General features: G+C 42.0%; 1 protein-coding gene across 3 annotated transcripts; it reads right to left on the reverse strand.

Annotated features, from left to right (window-relative positions):
- Positions 1-1,850: 1,850 nt before the first annotated feature.
- On the reverse strand, positions 1,851-24,351 carry gpatch3 (G patch domain containing 3). Of its 3 annotated transcripts, none has more exons than XM_036973998.1 (7): positions 24,099-24,351; positions 7,135-7,574; positions 6,680-6,854; positions 6,498-6,557; positions 5,020-5,144; positions 2,298-2,425; positions 1,851-2,129 (listed from the first exon to the last, which is right to left on the reverse strand). In XM_036973998.1, exons 1-7 carry the CDS (start codon positions 24,208-24,210, stop codon positions 1,946-1,948), a joined length of 1,224 nt encoding a protein of 407 aa, XP_036829893.1. In that variant the 5' UTR covers positions 24,211-24,351; the 3' UTR covers positions 1,851-1,945. The 3 variants fall into 3 exon arrangements, with proteins under 3 accessions (XP_036829893.1, XP_021452497.2, XP_021452495.1); XM_021596822.2 differs by lacking the exon at positions 24,099-24,351 and adding an exon at positions 23,917-24,065; XM_021596820.2 differs by lacking the exon at positions 24,099-24,351 and adding an exon at positions 17,506-17,962.

Genomic DNA, 24,351 nt, shown 5'->3' on the forward strand with positions numbered 1-24,351 from the left:
AGCCATCTTTTGCCTTGATGACAGGTTTGCACTCTTGGCATTCTCTCAACCAGCTTCATGATGAATGCTTTTCCAACGGTCCAAACTTACCACATATGCTGAGCTCTTGTTGGCGGCTTTTCCTTCACTCTGCAGTCCAACTCATCCCAAACCATCCCAATTTGGTTGAGGTCGGGGGATTGTGGAGGCCAGGTAATCTGTTGCAGCACTCCTTCACTCTCCTTGGTCAAATAGTCCTTACAAAACTGAAGGTGTGTTTTGGGTCATTGTCCTGTTGAAAAACAAATGATAGTCCCACTAAGCGCAAACCAGATGGGATGGTGTGTTGCTGCAGAGTGCCTTGAATTCTAAATTAGTCACTGACAGTGCCACCAGCAAAGCACCATCACACCTCCTCCATACTTCCCAATGGGAACCACACATGCAAAGATCATCTGTTCACCTACTCTGCGTCTCACAAAGACATGGCTGTTGGAACCAAAAATTTGGACTCAGTCCTAAAGGACAGATTTCCACCAGTCGAATGTTCATTGCTTATGTTTCTCGGCCCAAACAAGTCTCTTCTCCTTATTGGTGTCCTTTAGTAGTGGTTTCTTTGCAGCAACTCAAACATGAAGGCCTGATTCATGCAGTCTCCTCTGAACAGTTGATGTTGAGATGTCTGTTACTTTAACTCTAAAGCATTGATTTGGGCTGCAATTTCTGAGGCTGGTAACTCATCCTCTGCAGCAGATGTAAGTCTGGGAGAGCCAGTTTCATCAGAGCTTTTTTTGCAACTGCGCTTGAAATTTTCCATATTGACTGACCATGTCTGAAAGTAAATGGACTGTTGTTTTTCTTTGCTTATTTGAGCTGTTCTTGTCATAATATGGATTTGGTCTTTTACCAAATAGGGCCAAATAGAGCCCATGTCACAACACAACTGATTAGCTCAAACGCATTAAGGAAAGAAATTCCACAAATTAACAACACACCTGTTAATTTAAATGCATTCCTGGTGACTACATGAAGCTGGTTGAGAGAACACCAAGAGTGTGCAAAGCTGTCATCAAAGCAAAGGGTGGCTACTTTGAAGAATCTCAAATATGTAGATTTTTTTGTAACACTTTTGGTTACGACATGATTCCATGTGTTATTTCGTAGATTTGATGTCTTCACTATTATTCTACAATGAAGAAAATAGCACAAATAAAAAACCCTGTAATGAGTAGGTGTGTCCAAATTGACTGATACTGCATGTCCAATATGAAAAACGTATTGCATTTAAGGTGATAGACCACTTTAGATTGAGCGGTGACACTCCTTGGGTTGTACACTATGAAATTGGAAACTAGAAGTGCTCCTGATTTCTGCGTCACAATGTACAGGAAATTGTGTACTATGGTGTAGTATGTCCAGTATGGAAAACGTACTGAACATCGTTGAAATTGAATAAGTTAATTAACAATAGGATTTTAAGTGTTTTCTAAAGTTGATTATATTATTAATAGCATTATATCTTGTTACTATGATATCTAGTCATTAATACTGTTAAGAATGCCATTGCTATAATGTGCTATAAAAGGCGATTACCCTTATTCCTTTCATATTGTTAAACAAAATTCTAAGTATACCAACCATTTCCTCAAAATGTTACAAATTTCGACCATTGGTATAAAACATTTTACCATCATTGCGGGACTTTTATTTTGAAGGAAAATCGCCGGAGTCACGACCTTATTCTTGCAGGCGGAAGGCAGGTCATGCCAACTACTACTGCATAAAATAATTACTTCTGTTTCAATCATACTATGGTCAAAATTACAAATGTGTAATTCATTTAGGAGACAAGACAAAATAATTTAAACAAATTCCTTGTATGATAAATGCTTTAATATAAACAAATTATGAATTCTAATGGTAACAAGAGGTATTAGTAATAAGAAATTATGTAAATACAGAGTTGTCATCTTTTTGGAAAAATGTTGCCACCTGGCTGCCAGCCTCTGTACTTCATGCTGGTTTTGGGATTGCGTCGCAATAAGGGGTCTCCTTGGTCTATGTCTTTGGGTTTATCATACACCGTGGATATGAACAAGTCTGGTTTGGCCTTTTTCACAAAGTAGGTGCTCAGCTTCTCTCCATGGTACCTGCACAAAACAGCATATTGTAATCAGGGTTTTTAATAGCCTGGATGTCAACAAGAATTACTTGTAATATCCTTCAACTTTCCGTTACCTTCCTGTACATATCCAAGTTACAAAGGCCATAGATTTAATCGTCATTGTAATTATTGTGATAGTAATTGTTGCACTCACCCAAAGCCCCGCTTGCATTTAGGATGCTGTCCTTCATTCTCCAAGGCTTCTGGAATCCCTGCCTGACTGTTACCCAGGCCCTTTCCCTCCTTCCAGCCCTGCTTCTCCATCACCCGGCGACCAACACCCTAGACAACAAAAAAGATCAGTACTAGTCCTAGTACCAGGCACCAGACAGTGGAAAAAGCCATTCCTGCTTTTGAGGAATGCAGACCACACCAGTTACATTCTGTCCACTAAATGAGAACAGAGTACCAGGTAAATGGGTAGACATTCCAGCAAATGCTATTGGGAGACATTCCAACAGTACCTTGTAGCGGTATTTATTAGAGAGGGGTAAAGAATGATTTTGTTCGGGCGCCAGGCAGGTATTAACCATGCCGAAAGAAAAAGAGTAGAATAGAGAGTGTACCACTACCAGACCCACACACATCAGCAGAAGAGACTGCCTAGTGTAGCCTGTTTACCAGATAGCCAGTGGAGAGAAAAAATAATACACACCATATAAAACCCACATCACAGCACAGGGGTAACCCCAACAAGAATACCTCATACAATAATAATGGCAGAGCAATTTAACAGCAACTTCATACAAGAAAGAACCCAGTCATCAACAGAGGATTTGCAATAATATGTATTATCGTCCAGTGGAGGAGTGCAGAGGGTATGAATGTGGGGGGTGTTCATAGACACAACAAAGGCCTTAAAAATGTCCACAATCTTCTCGGCCACATGTCATTAGTACACCTCAATACAGTTCACATAACAATGCATAACTTGCAAGCAACCTCCCTTTTAACAAAAATGTCCACCCAAATACTTCTAGCAGGGCAATAATAGTCCAGCTCTAATGAACTTCAATGGGAAGTGCAATGGAAAAATAGAGAGTCTGTTGCAGGGAACTGGAACGATAGAGGGAAGAGAAAAAGAGAAAGAACAAGAGAGATCTTAGCTGTGGTCTTCAGGCGTGCCGGTGTACTGTCTGACTTTCAGATGGTTTGTATGTTAAAGCTTCGCAACAATGTTGCTACTAATCCATGCAATCCATAACAGGCGCGGTCCCAAACGAAAACAACCACGACCTAGAGCGATTACACCGATGATTGAGTTAAATACTTTATAAACTACACACACTGAAAACAAACAAAACTTCTGCAGCACAGCCCACACAATCAAACTGTCACGCCACCCAAGAGCTCCTCCCCAAAGAGCTGAATGAGCTCCCTTTATTTTCTTACTGCTCATGCGCTCTTAAAGTGGCAGTGCACGGTGAAGGCTCCGTGCAGATTTCGCCACAACCTTTAGGTCTCCAAATGACCCCTAGAACATAATGGTTAAATGATAAGCAGATTATTTAATTTTTGTACATTTTAAAACGCATCTCCTGCAGTTCTACACAGTTTGACATGACTTATGTCTTGAGTATACGGAGAGGTATTTTGAAAACACAGTATAGGTGGAAAGCCCCCTCCCCCCTGAAAATTGGACATATTCCCCCCAATCGCCATCCCCGCAGGCCTTTTACATTGGCAATTTCGCCTATGCTTCAGACACACTATATGCTGATTAACATAAGCTTTTCTCAGCAGTCTTTTCTACCAAAACAAAAGCGTGGATTGCAGTCACTCCTAAAAGCAGTCTAATCTTGGTTTGACCAGAAATTCAGTTTGTCAAATTTCTGCCCTGCTAGAGCAGCCCAGGTAAACTAAGTGCTGTTATTTCGAAGTCAAAACATCCAGGAGCAACAACAGCTCAACAGCTCACAAAGTGGTAGGCCACACAAGCTCACAGAACGGAAGCGCATTTAAATGATCTGTCAGTTGCGACACTCACTACTGAGATCCAAACTGCCTCTGGAAGCAACATCAGCACAATAACTGTTCGTCGGGAGCTTCATGAAATGGGTTTCCATGGCAGAGCAGCCGCACACAAGCCTAAGATCACCATGCGTAATGCCAAACGTCGGCTGGAGTGGTGTAAAGCTCGCCGCCATTGAACTCTAGAGCAGTGGAAGCGCGTTCTATGGAGTGATGAATCACGCTTCACCATCTGCCCCAATGCATAGTGCCAACTTTAAAGTTTGGTGGAAGAGGAATAATGGTCTGGGGCTGTTGTTCATACTTCAAGCACCTTACTTCCAGTGAAAGGAAATATTAATGCTACAACCTACATGTTAGACTATTCTGTGCTTCCAAATTTGTGGCAACAGTGAGGAAGGCCCTTTCCTGTTTCAGCATTACAATGCCCCCGTGCACAAAGCAAGGTCCATACAGAAATGGTTTGTCGAGATCAGTGTGGAAGAGCTTGACTGGCCTGCACAAAGCCTTGACCTCAACGAACACCTTTGGGATGAATTAGAATGCTGACTGCGAGCCAGGTCTAATCGCCAAACTTCAGTTCCCGGCATCGCTCTTGTGGCTGAATGGAAGCAAGTCCCCGCAACAATGTTCCAACATCTAGTGGAAAGCCTTCCCAGAAGAGTAGAGGCTGTTATAGCAGCAAAGCATGTCCATTTTTTGTGAGAGAAATTACTGGTCACTCAAAACATTTCTAAAGTATAAATTGCCCACACTTTAGATAAGGCCACACAAAAAGACTTAACTAATGATAAAATAATTTTTTTTAAAAAAAGACGAATGATTAGTAAACCTACATTAAACACCTTATAGAGTAATCCATTATAAATGCTTTATTAAGTGGATTGGCACAAGGGCTTCCATACCTTTGTGAACTTCTCAAAGTTGCCGATTGGCTGATCTTGTCCTCCAGAACGGTCCTCCAGCCCCTCCCTCAGCCTATTCTCATACCGCATGCGGACGTAGTCACGGGAGTCCATGTCACCCCCGTCTGTGTGGAGAGAGTGGCCCCCACGAGATTCATTCTCTATGTACACCATTACTACCTTTTTGCACTTCGTGCTGTTGTCTGTGCCTAACAACGTCTGTACCATGTTTGTGCCGTTGCCATGCAACCATACTGTGTTGTCATGTGTTGTCGTTTTAGGTCTCTTTATGTGGTTTTCTCACATCTTTTTTAAAATATTTTTTTTAACCTTTATTTAACAAGGCAAATCAGTTAAGAACAAATTCTTATTTTCAATGACGGCCTAGGAACAGTGGGTTAACTGCCTGTTCAGGGGCAGAACGACAGACTTGCCAGCTCGGGAGTTTTGAACTTGCAACCTTCCGGTTGCTAGTCCACCACTCTAACCACTAGGCTACCCTGCCACCCCATCTTTGTGTGTGTCGTCCTAAATTTTTAATCCCAGCCCCCATCCCCACAGGCCTTTTACATCTTGGTAGGCCATCATTGTAAATAAGAACTTGTTCTTAATTGACTTGCAAAGTTAAAACAAAGGTTAAATGTTCCTTCAAATGTCTTAAGACAGCATGCCTACCTAGTCCACTAGGATTTCAAATCAGTAAACCACGTTTCAATCCAGTTATGCCAGTAAAGTCTCAACAGCTGTGATGGAAACAGGAACTTTTGGTATAATTTCATAAAATGCCAAAATATAATTTGTTTGTTCGACTTGGTGAGATCTTTTTGTGTTGGTAAAATTAATTATGCTAGAAATGGCAGTGGAAATGCCTTTATGCGCAAATATTGAATTCAACTTGGAGTCACGCAATGACATTGTGTGTGGTCCTCCCACTACGGCTCGAAACCACAAAGTTTAAATTAGGCTACAGATTAAATCATTAATGATGAACTTCACAGGGTGGTGAAAGTGCATGGTATGAGCTTGATGCTCCGGTCCAAAAAATACTGAGGGTCTTATGACATGATGACATGATGATCGATGCTTGACTGCCGTTGTGACAAATCAAAACATTCGCGCTCTAATCTCATCATTTAGACTAGCCTAACCATACTGTATCTGCAAGCTGTTGGCTTGTGCCAAGACCAGAGTAGACACATTTGCTATTTAAACGCAACAATCTGTGACAAAACTATGTGATGGAAAGACATTAAATATTCAATGTTTTATTTAGTACATGAAAACTTAAGTGAAAAAAATAAATGTGCGTACTACGTAATCACGCACAGATTTGTATTTGCAACAAGTCAGTTTGGTGGAAACAAGCATATTTTCTTCATCCATATTTTAGAATACTCATATGAAAATCTGTTGCAAATTGGATGGAAGCCTAGCTATAGATCCTGAATTGTGAAGGAAAACATGCTAAGTCAGGTTACCTTTGTCATAGTAAACGCTCATGTCCACATCCCAATCATCTGCAGTTTGCTCATCAAAATCTAGGCGGAGAGAAAAAACAATAATCACTATTTGACTAATGTATAATTATGAATTTTACAAGACAGAAATATTAAATCAGAAGGGCAGATCTTTAAGAGGGCTAGTGGAGCCCCTGTTATACCTCCTTCTTCCTCTTGCCAGTACTGGGCATCAGTGTAGAAGACCAGGCCCGAGCCTCCCTTCTCCCACTTCAGCTCTATCTCTTCCTCGTAGAGCCGCTCCTTGCTGCGTTCCTGGCTCGTCACGTCCTCATGTAGGGCCTCATGGCGCTCCCACTCCTCACAGCGGTCATCGTCCTACAGCACAGAAGAACACAAGGATCATATGCAATACAATAAATGGCAAATGCATCTGTAAAGCCAGAGTTCACAGCAACTCTCATATTACCCAGCCATTGTTATGTAGGCTACTCAGATGTTTCTACCTTGAGATGTATTTTTCTTTACTCTGGCTTTGTACCATTTTTAAGCCCTTCCTCTTTTCAACATCATTCCCTTATGAACTTAACACAGCAAGTGCAGTAGCTCACAGGTTATAGGATATTTACAGTATACTCAGTAACAAATTTAGACTCACATCATCTGCATTTGACTGGGCATCCTCGTCTTCCTCTGGTATTTCAGGGTCCCCTGAGGGGTCAGTGGGCCCCTGGGTTCCTGAGGGAGGGGCCACACTGCCAGGACCTGATATTTCATGCCCACCAGCTGTGAAGACACTCTCCTCAGTTGATGGTGCTAAGCTGGTGTTATGGTACTGGAAGGGCACATTACCATAGCGCCGATTGCAGCTTGTCTTGGGGAAGGCGAGGCCCAGCTTGCGTATGAGGCGTGGGGGTAGTCGGCATGACTGAATAAGCTGTAAGAATACCTTTACGGTTGTACCCACATTACCAGCCGGCATAAGAGAAGGCGGGTTCAGCTCTGGTAAGCCCTTTAGGTCCGCCTCTGTGAAGCGTTCTGTTAGTGCCACGTGGCGCCTGTGCCCGGACTTTGTCTTGTAGGGGAATTCATCCTCATCTGAAATAAAAATGTAGATTAATTCAATTTTATGAATAGCATACAAAGAGGCAGATTTTATGGTTTTATGTCTGACCTCATCCCCAGGCTATTGTCTGATGCGCAAGACAACCCATGACAAGATTGCCCACACTAGAGTAATGGTTCAGTTACAGTGCCTTCAGAAAGTATTTTACACCCTCCCTGACTTTTTCCACATTTTGTTGTGTTACAAGGTGGGATTGAAATTGGGGATTGAAATTGATTCTAAAATTACATAAGTATTCAACCAGCCAATACATGCTAGAATCACCTTTGGCAGCGATTACAGCTGAATCTTTAAGTCTGTACAAAAGCTTTGCACACCTGGATTGTGCAATACTTGCATATTATTATTATTATTTTTTAATCTTAAAGCTCTCAAGTTGGTTGTTGATCATTGCTAAACAGCCATGTTCAAGTCTCGCCATAGATATTCAAGACAATTTTTGTCAAAACTGTAACTAGGCCACTCAGGAACATTCAATGTCATCTTGGTAAGCAACTCCAGTGCAGATTTGGCCTTGTGTTTTAGGTGATTGTCCTGCTGAAAGGTGAATTTGTCTCCCAGTGTCTGTTGTAAAGCAGACAACCAGGTTTTTCATCTAGGATTTTGCCTGTGCTTAGCTCTTTTCTGATTATTTTTTCCCTTGTCCTTGCTGATGACAAGCATACCCACATGATGCAGCCACCACCATGTTTGAAAAATAGTGGTACTCAGTGATGTGTTGCGTTGGATTTGCCCCAAACATAAAGCTTTGTATTCAGGACAAATATTTTTTTGTTGTTGACACATTTACTTAAGTGCTTGCATGTTTTGGACTATTTTGTATTCTGTACAGGAGTCCTTGCCACTGTCATTTAGGTTAGCATTGCGGAGTAACTACAATTTTGTTTATCCATCCTCAGTTCTCTCCTATCAGTTAGGAACGACTCATGGATCTTTGTAGTGGCAGGGTGTATTGATACACCCTTCAAAGTTTAATTAATACTGTGCCGTCACCATGCTCAAATGGCAGTATTTTTTTTTACCCATCTACTAATAGGTGCCCTTCTTTGCGAGGCATTGGAAAATCTCCCTAGTCTTTGTGGTAGAATCTGTGTTTGAAATTCACTGCTCGACTGAGGGATCTTATGTGTAGGGTACAGAGATGAGGTAGTCATTAAAAAAAAATCATGTTAACTATTAGCACACAGTGAGTTCAGCAATTTATTCCTGAACTTACTTGCCATAACAAAAGGGGTTGATGCAAGACATTTCAGCTTTTTATTTATTTGTAAAAATGTTGAAAAACATAATTCTACTTTGAAATGGGGTATTGTGTCTAGGTCAGTGACACAATCTCAATTTAATCCATTTTAAATTCAAACTGTAACAACAAAAAATGTGGAAAAATAATATGTAGCTATTTTGATACATTTTGTAATTAATCAAGCCACTGAAATATTTTTGGGGGACGATTTCCAAAGAACAAGCTAGCTATCAAAGTTTCAGTGTGTTTAGCTAACGTTAGCTAGCTATAATCTTCATAGCTAGCAGCATGGAGTCAGGACATAACCAAACTGTTGCTGAGATAATGGATGTTGAAACGTCCAAGGAGAAAAGAGGCATTGCTGAAACTCATTCATATGCTTGCAGTGTAAAAAAGGGGGCGAATGTGATTCATACTCTAATACCCCAACCAAGGAGCAACTTCCAAAGAAGTTGAGAAGTGAACCATCACTGAGGCAGATACAGGACAACATCGTCCGCATCCTCGCGGCTAAAATCAAAGAGTGCAGCTGACATCATGGACTTGGTTAAAAAGAACACTCAGCATCGTTAACCTGAAGAAAGCGATTGATTTCAATGCTGAGGAAGTAAATACTCTGAAGCAGCAGAACGCAACATTGAAAACTCAGGTTGCAAATCAGGAGAAGAAACTCACTGAAATGGAGTCAAAGGTAAACAAGACTGACTGGTATAGTCGGAGATGGAATCTTCGAATTTATGGAATCACAGAAAGATCTGACGAGAACATCAAAACAAAAGCGAAGGACATTTGCAGGGCAATAGTCCCAGAGGACGAGCAAAATGTTGTTGCAGGTTCTCTGGATGTAGTGCAGTGCCTGGGTAGGCTGAGAGATGGGGAGAACCAGCCACCACAACCAATGATCATGAGATTAATCTCATGGACAGCGAGGGATCTGACATGGAAAAGTGCAAAGAAAAATTACTATTTAAAGAACAACAACCTGAGCAGTTGACAAAGAAGCTCGGAATCGTCTGTGGCCGATGATTGAGAGAGCAAGGAAAGAGGGGAAAAGTGCATACTTTGCGGGAGCCAAGGCTTTGTTAATGGAAGGGAAATTTACACTGATGCCTAGCTTGATGACTACTGGATTTACCAAGTGAATGGTGCAGGACTGATTTTTATTTGTAACTGATAAAATGTATTTCTTAAGGAAAGAGCATTATTTGTGTGAACCAATTTTTTTTATGGCAGAGAAATTCACTTAATGTTAGCTTGATGGCTATTTGTTTTACCAATCTATGGCACAATGTTATTTGCACTTGTATAAAAATATACTTTAGGTCTACCACCTGCATGGTGCAGGGGACTGTTTTTATTTGCAACAAGAATGAACGTTTCATTTTGTGAGAACCCGGTTCATGTGAACGTATACAAGTTTAATATTCTTCATATAGTCACTGTGATAGTAAATGTCAATTTCTGTTTTTTCTATTAATGCCAGGGAAATCCGTAAAATTTTGAAATCTTTATTTTTGTATTGTAAAGAGTCCCAAATTTTATTTAATTCCACAGATACTGCGTATTGGAAATGGGGGAATGATATTTGGCACCAATGGGTCAGTAGGTGACGCAATTTTAAAAGGCAACTTTAAGGGTCATATACTGAGTCATGAAGCAGGTAATACAGGGAGATGGATCGTGCTATTGATAGATGTCAACCACATTCAATTCCTTGTTGTTAATACTTATGCTACCAATAACAAGTCAAGTAACTATTTTATTTAGAGACATTGAGAGGAAAGTAAGTAAAATGTCTACATTTCCATTGGCCAAAGTAAAATGGGGTGGAGATTTTAATACAATATTACATGATAATCTAGATATAATTGCTATCCTTAGAAGGCCATCTGTTTGTGAGATAAGGAATATACAGTGCCTTGCGAAAGTATTCGGCCCCCTTGAACTTTGCGACCTTTTGCCACATTTCAGGCTTCAAAGATATAAAACTGTATTTTTTTGTGAAGAATCAACAACAAGTGGGACACAATCATGAAGTAGAACGACATTTATTGGATATTTCAAACTTTTTTAACAAATCAAAAACTGAAAAATTGGGCGTGCAACATTATTCAGCCCCCTTAAGTTAATACTTTGTAGCGCCACCTTTTGCTGCGATTACAGCTGTAAGTCGCTTGGGGTATGTCTATCAGTTTTGCACATCGAGAGACTGAAATTTTTTCCCATTCCTCCTTGCAAAACAGCTCGAGCTCAGTGAGGTTGGATGGAGAGCATTTGTGAACAGCAGTTTTCAGTTCTTTCCACAGATTCTCGATTGGATTCAGGTCTGGACTTTGACTTGGCCATTCTAACACCTGGATATGTTTATTTTTGAACCATTCCATTGTAGATTTTGCTTTATGTTTTGGATCATTGTCTTGTTGGAAGACAAATCTCCGTCCCAGTCTCAGGTCTTTTGCAGACTCCATCAGGTTCTCTTCCAGAATGGTCCTGTATTTGGCTCCATCCATCTTCCCATCAATTTTAACCATCTTCCCTGTGCTTTTAACGGACCTCTGAGACTATCACAGTGCAGGTGCATTTATACGGAGACTTGATTACACACAGGTGGATTGTATTTATCATCATTAGTCATTTAGGTCAACATTGGATCATTCAGAGATCCTCACTGAACTTCTGGACAGAGTTTGCTGCACTGAAAGTAAGGGGGCTGAATAATTTTACACGCCCAATTTTTCAGTTTTTGATTTGTTAAAAAAGTTTGAAATATCCAATAAATGTCATTCCACTTCATGATTGTGTCCCACTTGTTGTTGATTCTTCACAAAAAAATACAGTTTTATATCTTTATGTTTGAAGCCTGAAATGTGGCAAAAGGTCGCAAAGTTCAAGGGGGCCGAATACTTTCGCAAGGCACTGTATATTGGATTGGCCATCACAAAGCCCTGCCCTCAATCCTATAGAAAATTTGTGGGCAGAACTGAAAAGGCGTGTGCGAGCAAGGAGGCCTACAAACCTGACTCAGTTACACCAGCTCTGTCAGGAGGAATGGGCCAAAATTCACCCAACTGATTGTGGTAAGTTTGCGGAAGGCTACCTGAAACATTTGACCCAAGTTAAACAATTTAAAGGCAATGCTACCAAATACTAATTGAGTGCATGTAAACCTCTGACCCTCTGGGAATGTGATGAAAGAAATAAAAGCTGAAATAAATCACTCTACTATTATTCTGACATTTCATATTCTTAAAATAAAAGGTAATCCCAACTGATTTGTATTTTTGTATGTAAACTTCCGACTTCAACTGTACATAAATGTTTAATATCCATAATTTGGATGATTATTTATTTGAATTGCGAGCCCTCCAGTTTCACTGGAAGTTGTCCCGCTAGCGTGCCGCCTATTAAGGCACAAACATGTATCGTAAAATTATGTTTTTGTTTGGTTAGCTTTTGGAAACGTTAGCTAGCACATACAACTTTCCCTGACACACTTTATTGTCGAATGGCTAGTATTCGATGTGACGTCTGCGGACGCGTTCTCTTCTAGCCAAGATAGGAAATGCAATCTTAATTGACTGTAGCGCATATAAAGCATACACAAGATCTACCGGTGGTTCCATGATGAATGAAAACAAAACTGTGGGACGAACGAGTGATGAATTTACGTGAAAGATCAGTCAATTTAAAATTAATTCATTCTTTGTTTGCACTGCAAGTGTTAACTCATCATATGTCATGAAATGTCATAAGAAGTGTCCACTTAATTTGAGGGCTGAGGGTGTGTCTTTGACGTGTTTGGAATGCAGCCTTTGACCACTTGGGAGGTTGACATGACCCACAATTCAATGCAAACTGTAGTCACGTGTCAAACTTCGGTGGCCGCGAAGTGTCAAATTTAATCAACATGGCTGCATTTTTGGCATGCGAGACAAAATTATCTAACTAGCTTGCTAAACAATAGATATAAATGACATTGATTTTAGCATTGGCAAATGGGAATGATGCTCAAATTGGCTTAGTCGTAGTGAGGAGCCTATAAAACATAGCTACCTTCATACATTTTGGGGGGAATTCTGAAATGCCCCGCCCCCCTTTCGGAAAAGCTGACCACGACTCCATTTTGTTGTTCCCTGCCTACAGACAGAAACTAAAACAAGAGGCTCCCACGCTGAGGTCTGTCCAACGCTGGTCCGACCAAGCTGACTCCACACTCCAAGACTGCTTCCATCACGTGGACTGGGAGATGTTTCGTATTGCGTCAGATAACAACATTGACGAATACGCTGATTCGGTGTGCGAGTTCATTAGAACGTGCGTTGAAGATGTCGTTCCCATAGCAACGATTAAAACATTCCCTAACCAGAAACCGTGGATTGATGGCAGCATTCGTGTGAAACTGAAAGCGCGAACCACTGCTTTTAATCAGGGCAAGGTGTCTGGTAACATGACCGAATACAAACAGTGCAGCTATTCCCTCCGCAAGGCTATCAAACAAGCTAAGCGCCAGTACAGAGACAAAGTAGAATCTCAATTCAACGGCTCAGACACAAGAGGCATGTGGCAGGGTCTACAGTCAATCACGGACTACAGGAAGAAATCCAGCCCAGTCACGGACCAGGATGTTTTGCTCCCAGGCAGACTAAATAACTTTTTTGCCCGCTTTGAGGACAATACAGTGCCACTGACACGGCCTGCAACGAAAACATGCGGCCTCTCCTTCACTGCAGCCGAGGTGAGTAAGACATTTAAACGTGTTAACCCTCGCAGGGCTGCAGGCCCAGACGGCATCCCCAGCCGCGCCCTCAGAGCATGCGCAGACCAGCTGGCCGGTGTGTTTACGGACATATTCAATCAATCCCTATACCAGTCTGCTGTTCCCACATGCTTCAAGAGGGCCACCATTGTTCCTGTTCCCAAGAAAGCTAAGGCAACTGAGCTAAACGACTACCGCCCCGTAGCACTCACATCCGTCATCATGAAGTGCTTTGAGAGACTAGTCAAGGACCATATCACCTCCACCCTACCTGACACCCTAGACCCACTCCAATTTGCTTACCGCCCAAATAGGTCCACAGACGATGCAATCTCAACCACACTGCACACTGCCCTAACCCATCTGGACAAGAGGAATACCTATGTGAGAATGCTGTTCATCGACTACAGCTCGGCATTCAACACCATAGTACCCTCCAAGCTCGTCATCAAGCTCGAGACCCTGGGTCTCGACCCCGCCCTGTGCAACTGGGTACTGGACTTCCTGACGGGCCGCCCCCAGGTGGTGAGGGTAGGCAACAACATCTCCTCCCCGCTGATCCTCAACACTGGGGCCCCACAAGGGTGCGTTCTGAGCCCTCTCCTGTACTCCCTGTTCACCCACGACTGCGTGGCCACGCACGCCTCCAACTCAATCATCAAGTTTGCGGACGACACAACAGTGGTAGGCTTGATTACCAACAACGATGAGACGGCCTACAGGGAGGAGGTGAGGGCCCTCGGAGTGTGGTGTCAGGAAAATAACCTCACACTCAACGTCAACAAAACTAAGGAGATGATTGTGGACTTCAGGAAACAGCAGAGGGAACACCCCCCTATCCACATCGATGGAACAGTAGTGGAGAGGGTAGCAAGTTTTAAGTTCCTCGGCATACACATCACAGACAAACTGAATTGGTCCACTCACACAGACAGCATCGTGAAGAAGGCGCAGCAGCTCCTCTTCAACCTCAGGAGGCTGAAGAAATTCGGCTTGTCACCAAAAGCACTCACAAACTTCTACAGATGCACAATCGAGAGCATCCTGGCGGGCTGTATCACCGCCTGGTATGGCAACTGCACCGCCCTCAACCGTAAGGCTCTCCAGAGGGTAGTGAGGTCTGCACAACGCATCACCGGGGGCAAACTACCTGCCCTCCAGGACACCTACACCACCCGATGTCACAGGAAGGCCATAAAGATCATCAAGGACATCAACCACCCGAGCCACTGCCTGTTCACCCCGCTATCATCCAGAAGGCGAGGTCAGTACAGGTGCATCAAAGCTGGGACCGAGAGACTGAAAAACAGCTTCTATCTCAAGGCCATCAGACTGTTAAACAGCCACCACTAACACTGAGTGGCTGCTGCCAACACACTGACACTGACTCAACTCCAGCCACTTTAATAATGGGAATTGATGGGAAATGATGTAAATATATCACTAGCCACTTTAAACAATGCTACCTTATATAAAATGTTACTTACCCTACATTATTCATCTCATATGCATACGTATATACTGTACTCTATATCATCGACGGTATCCTTATGTAATACATGTATCACTAGCCACTTTATACTATGCCACTTTGTTTACATACTCATCTCATTTGTACATACTGTACTCGATACCATCTACTGTATCTTGCCTATGCTGCTCTGTACCATCACTCATCCATATATCCTTATGTACATATTCTTTATCCCCTTACACTGTGTACAAGACAGTAGTTTTGGAATTGTTAGTTAGATTACTTGTTATTACTGCATTGTCGGAACTAGAAGCACAAGCATTTCGCTACACTCGCATTAACATCTGCTAACCATGTGTATGTGACAAATAAAATTTGATTTGATGTGATTTGATTTGAAATGTATTGTAATAAATGCCCAAACTGTAAAACTAGCTGGCCACCTATGGGTAACTGTAGCTAGATACCTGACAGGAGTGTTCGTTAGCTTTGTTAGATTGATAGGTACATTCTTAGTTTGAGGTTGGTCATTTTTAACCTCAATTTCAAGATATCCACCAAGGACATTGCCTCTCGATCATCAATCTCTCGCTTGAGCAAGCAACATTTAAGGTACACTCGGATGTGACGGTGTAAAAGGTTGAGATGTAATTATCAAATCAGTAAAGCAGAAGCCAAAGGGTTAATAAGAACAATGTTTAAAAACAAATGGCAAGAGTTGTGGAACAGGGCGAGAAAGGGAAGACAACCTGTGTAAGATCCAGAAAAGGTGGGGCAGGGCCAAGAATAAAGGGAGGAAAATGTAGTCACAAGGTTGAGACTGGGACACACAAGGCTCCTGAGCTGACAAGGTAAAAATCTGTCTTTCTGCCACGGAGCAAGGCAGTTAACCCACTGTTCCCCGGCACCGATGACGATTATTAAGGCAGCTCCCCGCACCTCTCTGATTCAGAGGGGTTTAGTTAAATGCGGAAGACATGTTTCATTTGAGTCCATTCAGTTGTACAACTGACTAGGTATCCCCCTTTCCATTCCAATAGTGCATTGACATTGGTAGGGAAACATCTGACTGGGAGGTGTGATCATTGTCAGGAGGAGATGGAGACAGTGGAACATGTTCTATTTAAGTGCCGGAAATATGTGAGGGAAAGGGTGCGATTGTTATTACATTTGAGGAGTAATGCGGTTGAACAGCCAGGATTAAGTGAACTACTGGATATCTTCAGTGGATGTAGTATTAAATTATGCATTGGTTGGATGCCAACCACCATATAAAATCCACAGAAGACTATGTAAATGTCATTCAGGGGCTGAGGGTTGTCTACTTTTTGGACTGCAGTTGGACATCCGATGGGTTCAAACCTATTTTTCCCAGTCTGACTTGATGCTATTTTCATGATTTATGGCCATTTTTTTCCTTCTGTGGCCTCCATTGATTTAGCCGCTCTAATTTTGGCCATCCTACAAGGGTAAAAACTCCAATCATTTAACAAATTATGGTATAGATGTGAGGTTTGGACCATTGGTTCTTAGAGTAGGCCTATTATCTACACAATTAACATTATTTTACCCATTGGTGAAAAGATGCGTTTTTGATTGGACATCCTGTCCCCCCTGACCTAGCCCAACAGCCAGCAGATAGCGATATTGAGTTATTTAATCTTTCGGGGGCTCCAGAGTGGCGCAGTGGTCTAAGACACTCAGTGCTTGAGGCGTCACTACAGACACCCTGGTTCGAATCCAGGCTGTATCACAACCGGCCGTGATTGGGAGTCCCATAGGGCGGCGCACAATTGGCCCAGCATCGTCTGGGTTTGGCAGGTGTTGGCTGTCATTGTAAGTAAAAATGTGTTCTTACCTGACTTGCCTAGTTAAAAAATATATACAAATCCGTCCAAACGCATGGTATGCAGCCAGCAATACACTCATGTACACTTGGACCAATTCATACTTAAAATTCTCTACTCTATTCTCTGCAAAGGTTTCAATGTCCTCCTTAAGGGAGAAAAAAAACGTTAAATATGCATGCTTTCTGAAACACCTTTATCCACCACCATGCTAAAGTGGCCTAGGAATGCTAGTAAGGATGTAAGGTATTGCGTTCAGCCATTCAAGATGCAGCCGTCTACCCCCGGCTGAACACAGGGCTCAATATCAGGAAGTAGGATTAGCCACTAATGTGGTGAAAGAAAAAAAACGTATGCTTTCTTTATGGAACATTTTTCCATCATTCTCACCATTAAATATAGTTAATGAGGAAATCGATGCATTTTCAGCCTGAATGTAAAAAATGTTTTACGTACAAACCGGTCAAAACGTAAAAATGTTCATGATATCGTAGGACATCTATTTATTAGACCGTTAGAATGTGGCTTAAAGTCCCTCGAAGCCCAGATGTTCTAGTGTTAATGACTCCAAATACATACTAACCTGTGGAAGGTGATACTTTCACTTTTCTTATCACACAACGCCTCGCAAGCCAGTTGCCCTTCGAGTCGATCCATTGATTCCCCGCGTACATTTTGACCAATCTGGCCGCCTCATTTGAAGGTACCGATACCACGCAACAACATGTTTTTATACTCTTCGGCGAAGATCCACTCTCCTCTGTTCCCTCCTCGACATCTGTGGATGGCATTTCTGTTGTCGGAATGTCTCTACTCGTATGGTCTGACATGTTGACTTGGGTGCCCTCGGACTCCTTCAAAATCTCCGGTCGATGTCGGTAATGGAAACACAAGAAACCATTGCTTTCTATGAATTGACTAAAAAAGTTTCGAAGGTTAGCAGATCGAAAGGCAGCAGGTATATTGCTAACAGCAAAGTACATAGCCGAGCTGGATTCAGCCATATTTGTTTATTTGTTGTCGACCAACGTCATTACGGAAGTGATCGAGAAGACGACAGGTAGTGTCAGCAACAAACGAAAATGTAAAACCATTCAAAATTAAACGTAGTAGCGCCATCTACTGCATGGAGGAAGCATGTTAGACCACCGCCATTGTTGCAACCCCTATTACTAGTCCGTTCAACCTCTCGTAACGGCTGTGATTTCAAAAGATTGGAAAGCGGCTGTGGTCACCCCCCTCTTCAAAGGGGGATTCATTCTAGACCCAAACTGTTACAGACCTATATCCATCCTGCCCTGCCTTTCTAAAGTATTCGAAAGTCAAGTGGACAAACAGATAATCAACCATTTCGAATCCCACCGTACCTTCTCCGCTATGCAATCTGGTTTCCAAGCTGGTCACGGGTGCACCTCAGCAACGCTCAAGGTCCTAAACAATATCTTAACCACCATCGATAAAAGACAGTACTGTGCAGCCATCTTCATCGACCTGGCCAAGGCTTTCGACTCTGTCAATCACCGTATTCTTATCGGCAGACTCAACAGCCTTGGTTTCTCTAATGACTGCCTCGCCTGATTCACTAACTACTTCTCAGATAGAGTTCAGTGTGTCAAATCGGAGGGCCTGTTGTCCGGACCTCTGGCAGTCTCTATCGGGGTGCCACAGGGTTAAATTTTCAGGCCAACTGTTTTCTCTGTATACATTAATGATGTGGGTGATTCTTTGATCCACCTCTACGCAGACGACACCATTCTGTATACTTCTGGCCCTTCTTTGGACACTGTAAACAAACATCCAAACGAGCTTCAACGCCATACAACACTCCTTCTGTGGCCTCCAACTGCTCTTAAATGCTAGTAAAACTAAATGCATGCTCTTCAACCGATCGCTGCCTGCACCCGCCCGCCCGACTAGCATCACTACCCTGGACGGTTTTGACTTAGAATATGTGGACAACTATAAATACCTAGGTGTCTGGCTAGACTGTGAAATCTCCTTCCAGACTCATATTAAGCATCTACAATCCAAAATTAAATCTACAATCGGCTTCCTATTTCTCAACAAAACCTCCTTCACTCATGCTGCCAAACATACCCTCGTACCGATCCTTGACTTCGGTGATATAATTTACAAAATATCCTCCAACACTCTACTCAGCAAATTGGATGCAGTCTATCAAAGCTCCACCTTATTTAAGCTCACTGGTCACCATAGCAACACCCACCAATAGCACGCGCTCCAGCAGGTATATTTCACTGGTCATCCCCAAAGCCAACACCTATTTGACCACGTTTCCTTCCAGTTAGCTACTGCCAATGACTGGAACGAATTGCAAAAAAAAAATAAAAAAATCACTGAAGCTGTAGACTCATATCTCCCTCTCTAACATTAAGCATCAGCTGTCAGAGCAGCTTACCGATCGCTGCAGCTGTACACAGCCCATCTGTAAATAGCCCAACCAGCCAACTACCTACCTCCTCCCCATATTTGTTTTTCTGCTCTTTTGCATACCAGTATTTCTACTTGCACATCTGCACATCTGCATGGAAATTGCTACATTTTAATTACTTCGCCACTATTGGCCTATTTATTGCCTTACCTCATTTACACACACTGTATACAGATTTTTCTATTGTGTTATTGACTGTACATTTGTTTATCCCATGTGTAACTGTGTTGTTATTTGTGTCGCACTGCTTTGCTTTATCTTGGCCAGGTCGCAGTTGTAAATGAGAACTTGTTCTCAACTGGCCTACCTGGTTAAATAAAGGTGAAATTTAAAAAATGCAGAGAAAGAAAATAGAGAAATAATAGAAAAATAAAACACATAATAACAAAAGTAATAGATACACAATGAGTACAGAGTCTATGTGCAGGGGTACGAGGTAATTGAGGTAGCTAGATATCAGTGGTGTAAAGTACTTAAGTAAAACTACTTTAAAGTACTACTTAAGTAGTTTTGGGGGTATCTGTACTTTACTATTTATATTTTTGCCAACTTTTACTTTCACTTTACTACATTCCTAAATAAAATAATGTACTTTTTACTCCATACATTTTCCTTAACACCCAAAAGTACTAGTTACATTTTGACAGGAAAATGGTCCAATTCACACACTTATCAACATCCCTGGTCATCCCTGGCAGACTCATTAAAGACAAATTCTTTGTTTGTAAATTATGTCTGAGTGTTGGAGTGTGCCCCTGGCTATCTGTCAATACAAATGTGTCACCTGTTTTGTTTAATATAAGGAATTTGACATTATTTATACTTTTGATACTTCAGTGCATTTGAGCAATTCCATTTACTGTTGATATTGAACACCAAATAAGTAGTAATTTACTGGGTGACTTTCACTCAAGTCATTTTCTATTAAGGTATCTTTGCTTTTACTCAAGTATGACAATTGAGTACTTTTTCGACCACTGCTAGATATGTACATATAACTAGGGAAAAAGTGACATATCATCCGACAACCACTCACCACAATCTCTATACAAATGGACCTTTATCTTCTGTCGATTTTATATGGTGGTTGGCAGCCAACTTTGTGGTGCGTTTCCGCCACCAACTGGACTGGAGAGTGGACCAGCGACAGTGAAGGTCTAAATCCTACAAAATAATATTGTCTCCCTAAGGAAACGAAATACCTATTTAAATACTACATCCTCTGAAGATTTCCCCAGTAGTTCACTTAATCCTGGCTCTTAAAACACATTACTCCTCAAATTTAACAACAATCACTCCCTCTCCCTCACATATTTCTGGCACTGAAATAGAACATGTTCCACTGTCTCCATCTCCTCCTGACAATGATCACAACTCCTAGTCAGATGTTTCCCCACCAATTTCAATGTACTATTGAGCCTTGTGTGTCCCAGTCTCAGCCTTGTGACTACACTTTCCTCCCTTCTCTCTCGGCCTGAGGACCTCCCTGCCCCCACCTTTTCATGGATATTATACAGGTGTCTTCCCTTTCTCTCCCTGTTCCACAACTCTTGACACTTATTTTTAACCACTGTTCTTATTATACCCATGGCTTCTGCTTTACTGATCGACAATTTCATCTCAACATTAGGATGTTTAAGAGCCCGCTTGGCAATACTATCCACCTCCTCATTCCCCTCTACTCCCACATGAGCTGGTACCCAGAGGAACATCACAAATACCCCCGTCTGTTTCACCCTATACAAGAACTGCAAAACCTCATACAATACATCCTGTCTGCTCTGAGACATAAATTAATTTAAGCTCATCAGTGCTCCACAGGAGTCAGAGCAGATGACTACTCTGTCTGGCCTCACCTCCACCCACTCTGCAGCCAATAGTATGGCCAACAACTCCATTGTGTAAACAGATTAATTATCCGTTGCTCTTCTCGTCACTGCCACCTTAAACTCAGGAACACTAAAAGCTGCTCCTGTCCACCCTGTTTTAGGGACCTTAGATCCATCCGTGAATATATTCAAGAAAGCATAGCATTTTGTTCTTAAATGTTCACTTACAACTGAATCATCATCATCATCTTTTACCCTTTCAAGTAACCCTAGATCGATCACTGGCTGAGGGAGAAACCAAGGTTGGATACCAGGAAGAACCACAGAGGGGCTAGAAAATGGCTACAAAATGTCAGATAATGTTTTAGAAATTGCTCTTCTTCTTTGGGATTGGGTTGGTGGATCGCATCCGACATTTAAGGTGCATACACCTGACCTACCTACATTAATATCTCTTCATTATTCCTGTCACAATTTTTTATTTAATAAATGGCACCACCACCCTACACCTATATACCACTATTTCATAAAAAAAAAATCACCACCCAATTAACACTTCTGCAGTAAAATCATGTACACCAAGGTACTTCTCTGCAGCTGCCACCTACACATTAAAACCCACTACCCCATTCCACTACCTTGGCCCGATCTGCTCCTGCACAATGCCAATGGCATGGGAGTACGGGACACTATCCCTCAACAAACTCTGTAACTCTTCTGAAGTCATATCTCGTATACCCAAACACTTCTCTGCCGCTGCCACCATACCATCTGTTTTCTGTGATTTACGTTCCTTTTCTGCAGTACAGTTGATAACCATTGCTATGAACGCTAAGAAGCCAACCTTACTGAAGCATGAAAATCACTCATTACCCTATCCCTCTGTGCTGGCACAAATCTATTACTCACTGGGATCCTTGCAGGATCCCTCAGCCTTGAACCATCCTCCTCTTCTGCATTACTCTGACTCTGGCCACTTCAGCCTGCCTGTCTCGCATCAGACACTTCCCACCCCCAGCAACATGAGCAGCCCTACACTTAACACACATTTATCTATCAAAACTACACAATCCGCTGTCCCATGCCTTCCTGCACACTTCCCACATCTTGTAATCTCCCTCCTACATACTGCTGTGGATTCTGCACAAAAGCCTTAACAGGATAGCTGATATATCCTAACATGACTGTCTGGTAGAGACTCAAAACTCAAAAGACTGACAGTCACTCCTCCATTTCACCTCACTCCCCATTTTAGAAAGTTTTGAATGCACTCAGGGCAGGCCTATTCACGTGTAGGCTTTGATTGATTGTCTCAATGTCCACTTGTCTTGTCTTCTCTGGTTCTCCACAGATAATCATGCAAATCAACAACTGTTTTTGTTTTTGACAAAGAAGGAACTAGCAGCATTCTAGGAGGGACATCATGGTGGAAGTGGATGTCGAGTTTGAATGGAGAAGTGCGTTGTAAAGATGGAGATGATGAATGGGAAACAGTAGTTGTAATGATATGCAGGAACTGTCATAAAGGCCGCTGATAAAGAAGTAGGTGTTAGTTATTTGTCCTAGTTGACAGGTCACAGTAAAGTTACAAGGTCATTGGAGTGTGTCAGAATTTGATTATTTCTAAATAACATTAAAAACGTACCAGGAGTGAGAGCACATAATAGGATGTAATGGAAAGAATAACGCTGCCGTCTTTCCTGCAACTGGAAATGTTGATGTGGCGAAGTTTCAAACATTGCTTTCTTCTGTACTTCAACGCGATTGGTAACTCCAATTAACCAGGAGCACGTAAAGTAGGTTTGTTGCTAACAGTGGCTGGCTCGCAAGCCATATAAGTAATTGTACAACGCATTTACTTTTGAGAATGAGGATAAGAGAAAATCTGGACACTGTTGAAACTGATTACTGCACACCTAAAAATAATGAAACTTATGAAATATATACGTGTTTCGCTACCGTGTTCAAAAGCTAGGAGAGTCATTTGGTAGCTTCTTAAGGGACTTAAAGATCAGGCACAGACATGCAATTTTGGGTAGCTTAAGGAGTCAACGATAAGTGACCACATTGTCTTTGGAATATTGGACATGAAGGTGAGAGCGATACTGCTCAGGGACAGTGAACTGACTCTTGAGGCTGCAGTAAAAATATTGCATGCTAGCGAGCTCTGCTAGGCACTCAAACATTTGGTGACCGTGCAGCGGGATTGGAGCAAGAAAATGTGCCGGGGAATGTAGTAAATAAAAAGGACACGAGGGCACATGGAATCCAAATCCAGGAATCAAACACCTCATGATTTCAGGCAGTGCGGTAATGGACATTATAGACATTACTGCCTACGGAAAGAACTGTGCTAAATGCAAAGGCAGAAATCATTTAGCTAAAAGGTGCTTCCTGGAGGACATAAATTGAGGCAGAAACACAGTTCCGTGTTATTGATACTGAACATGCAGTGAATTAATCAGATGGCCTGTTTGTGGGAATAGTTTAGTGTGAGCCAGAACTACACAATGCAAAAGAGGTGCATGCCCAACAGATTGAAACTTGGATAGGTTCTTTGCTGTTGAATGGCATCATTGTTCCCTTCGAACTACATACAGGTGCTAAAGCAAACCTTATAAGCCTGAGTGATGTACAGAATCTCAGTGAGACCTAAAATACAAAAAAAGACAGTGGCATTGAAACAAAGGGAATATGTAAAAATTGCACTCACCCCTTAATGTTTGTAATAGTGAGTCATTGTTGGGAGACAAGTTTATACTATCAGAGAAACGAGCTGTATGCAAAGTGCCCACCAGTTCAGTACAAATGTGACTCATGAGGAAATAGGTTGGAGCACACCCCTTACATACTCCATCAAACTGAGAGAAGATGCACAACCGGTGATCCACCCACCCAGGTGAGTTCCTGTGGCGCTCCATGAGAAACTGAGGACAGAGCTAGGCTGCATGGAGGGACTGAATGTCATAAAAACATTTGAGGAACCCTCTGACTGTGTAAATTCCATGGTCTGTGTAAAATCCAAGAAAACAGTGGGTGTACATAAATCCCAAGGATCTCAATGCCAATATTTAAAGAGAGCACTATCAAATCCCTAAGAGAGAAGAGATACTCAGTGAAATGACAGGAGCTAAATACTTTTCCAATA

The sequence above is a fragment of the Oncorhynchus mykiss genome, chromosome 3 (assembly GCF_013265735.2).
Source record: "Oncorhynchus mykiss isolate Arlee chromosome 3, USDA_OmykA_1.1, whole genome shotgun sequence".
Taxonomy (NCBI): domain Eukaryota; kingdom Metazoa; phylum Chordata; class Actinopteri; order Salmoniformes; family Salmonidae; genus Oncorhynchus; species Oncorhynchus mykiss.

What these genes read in the sequence shown, in the direction of transcription:
- gpatch3 (XM_021596820.2), bottom strand. Translation starts at nt 17,926, where the DNA reads ATGGCTGAATCCAGCTCGGCTATGTACTTTGCTGTTAGCAATATACCT. An exon ending in GAGCGTTTACTATGACAAAG is followed by an intron (nt 5,145 to 6,497) that starts GTAACCTGACTT and finishes CTCTCCACACAG; the next exon opens with ACGGGGGTGACATGGACTCC. An exon ending in AAATGCAAGCGGGGCTTTGG is followed by an intron (nt 2,130 to 2,297) that starts GTGAGTGCAACA and finishes TGTTTTGTGCAG; the next exon opens with GTACCATGGAGAGAAGCTGA.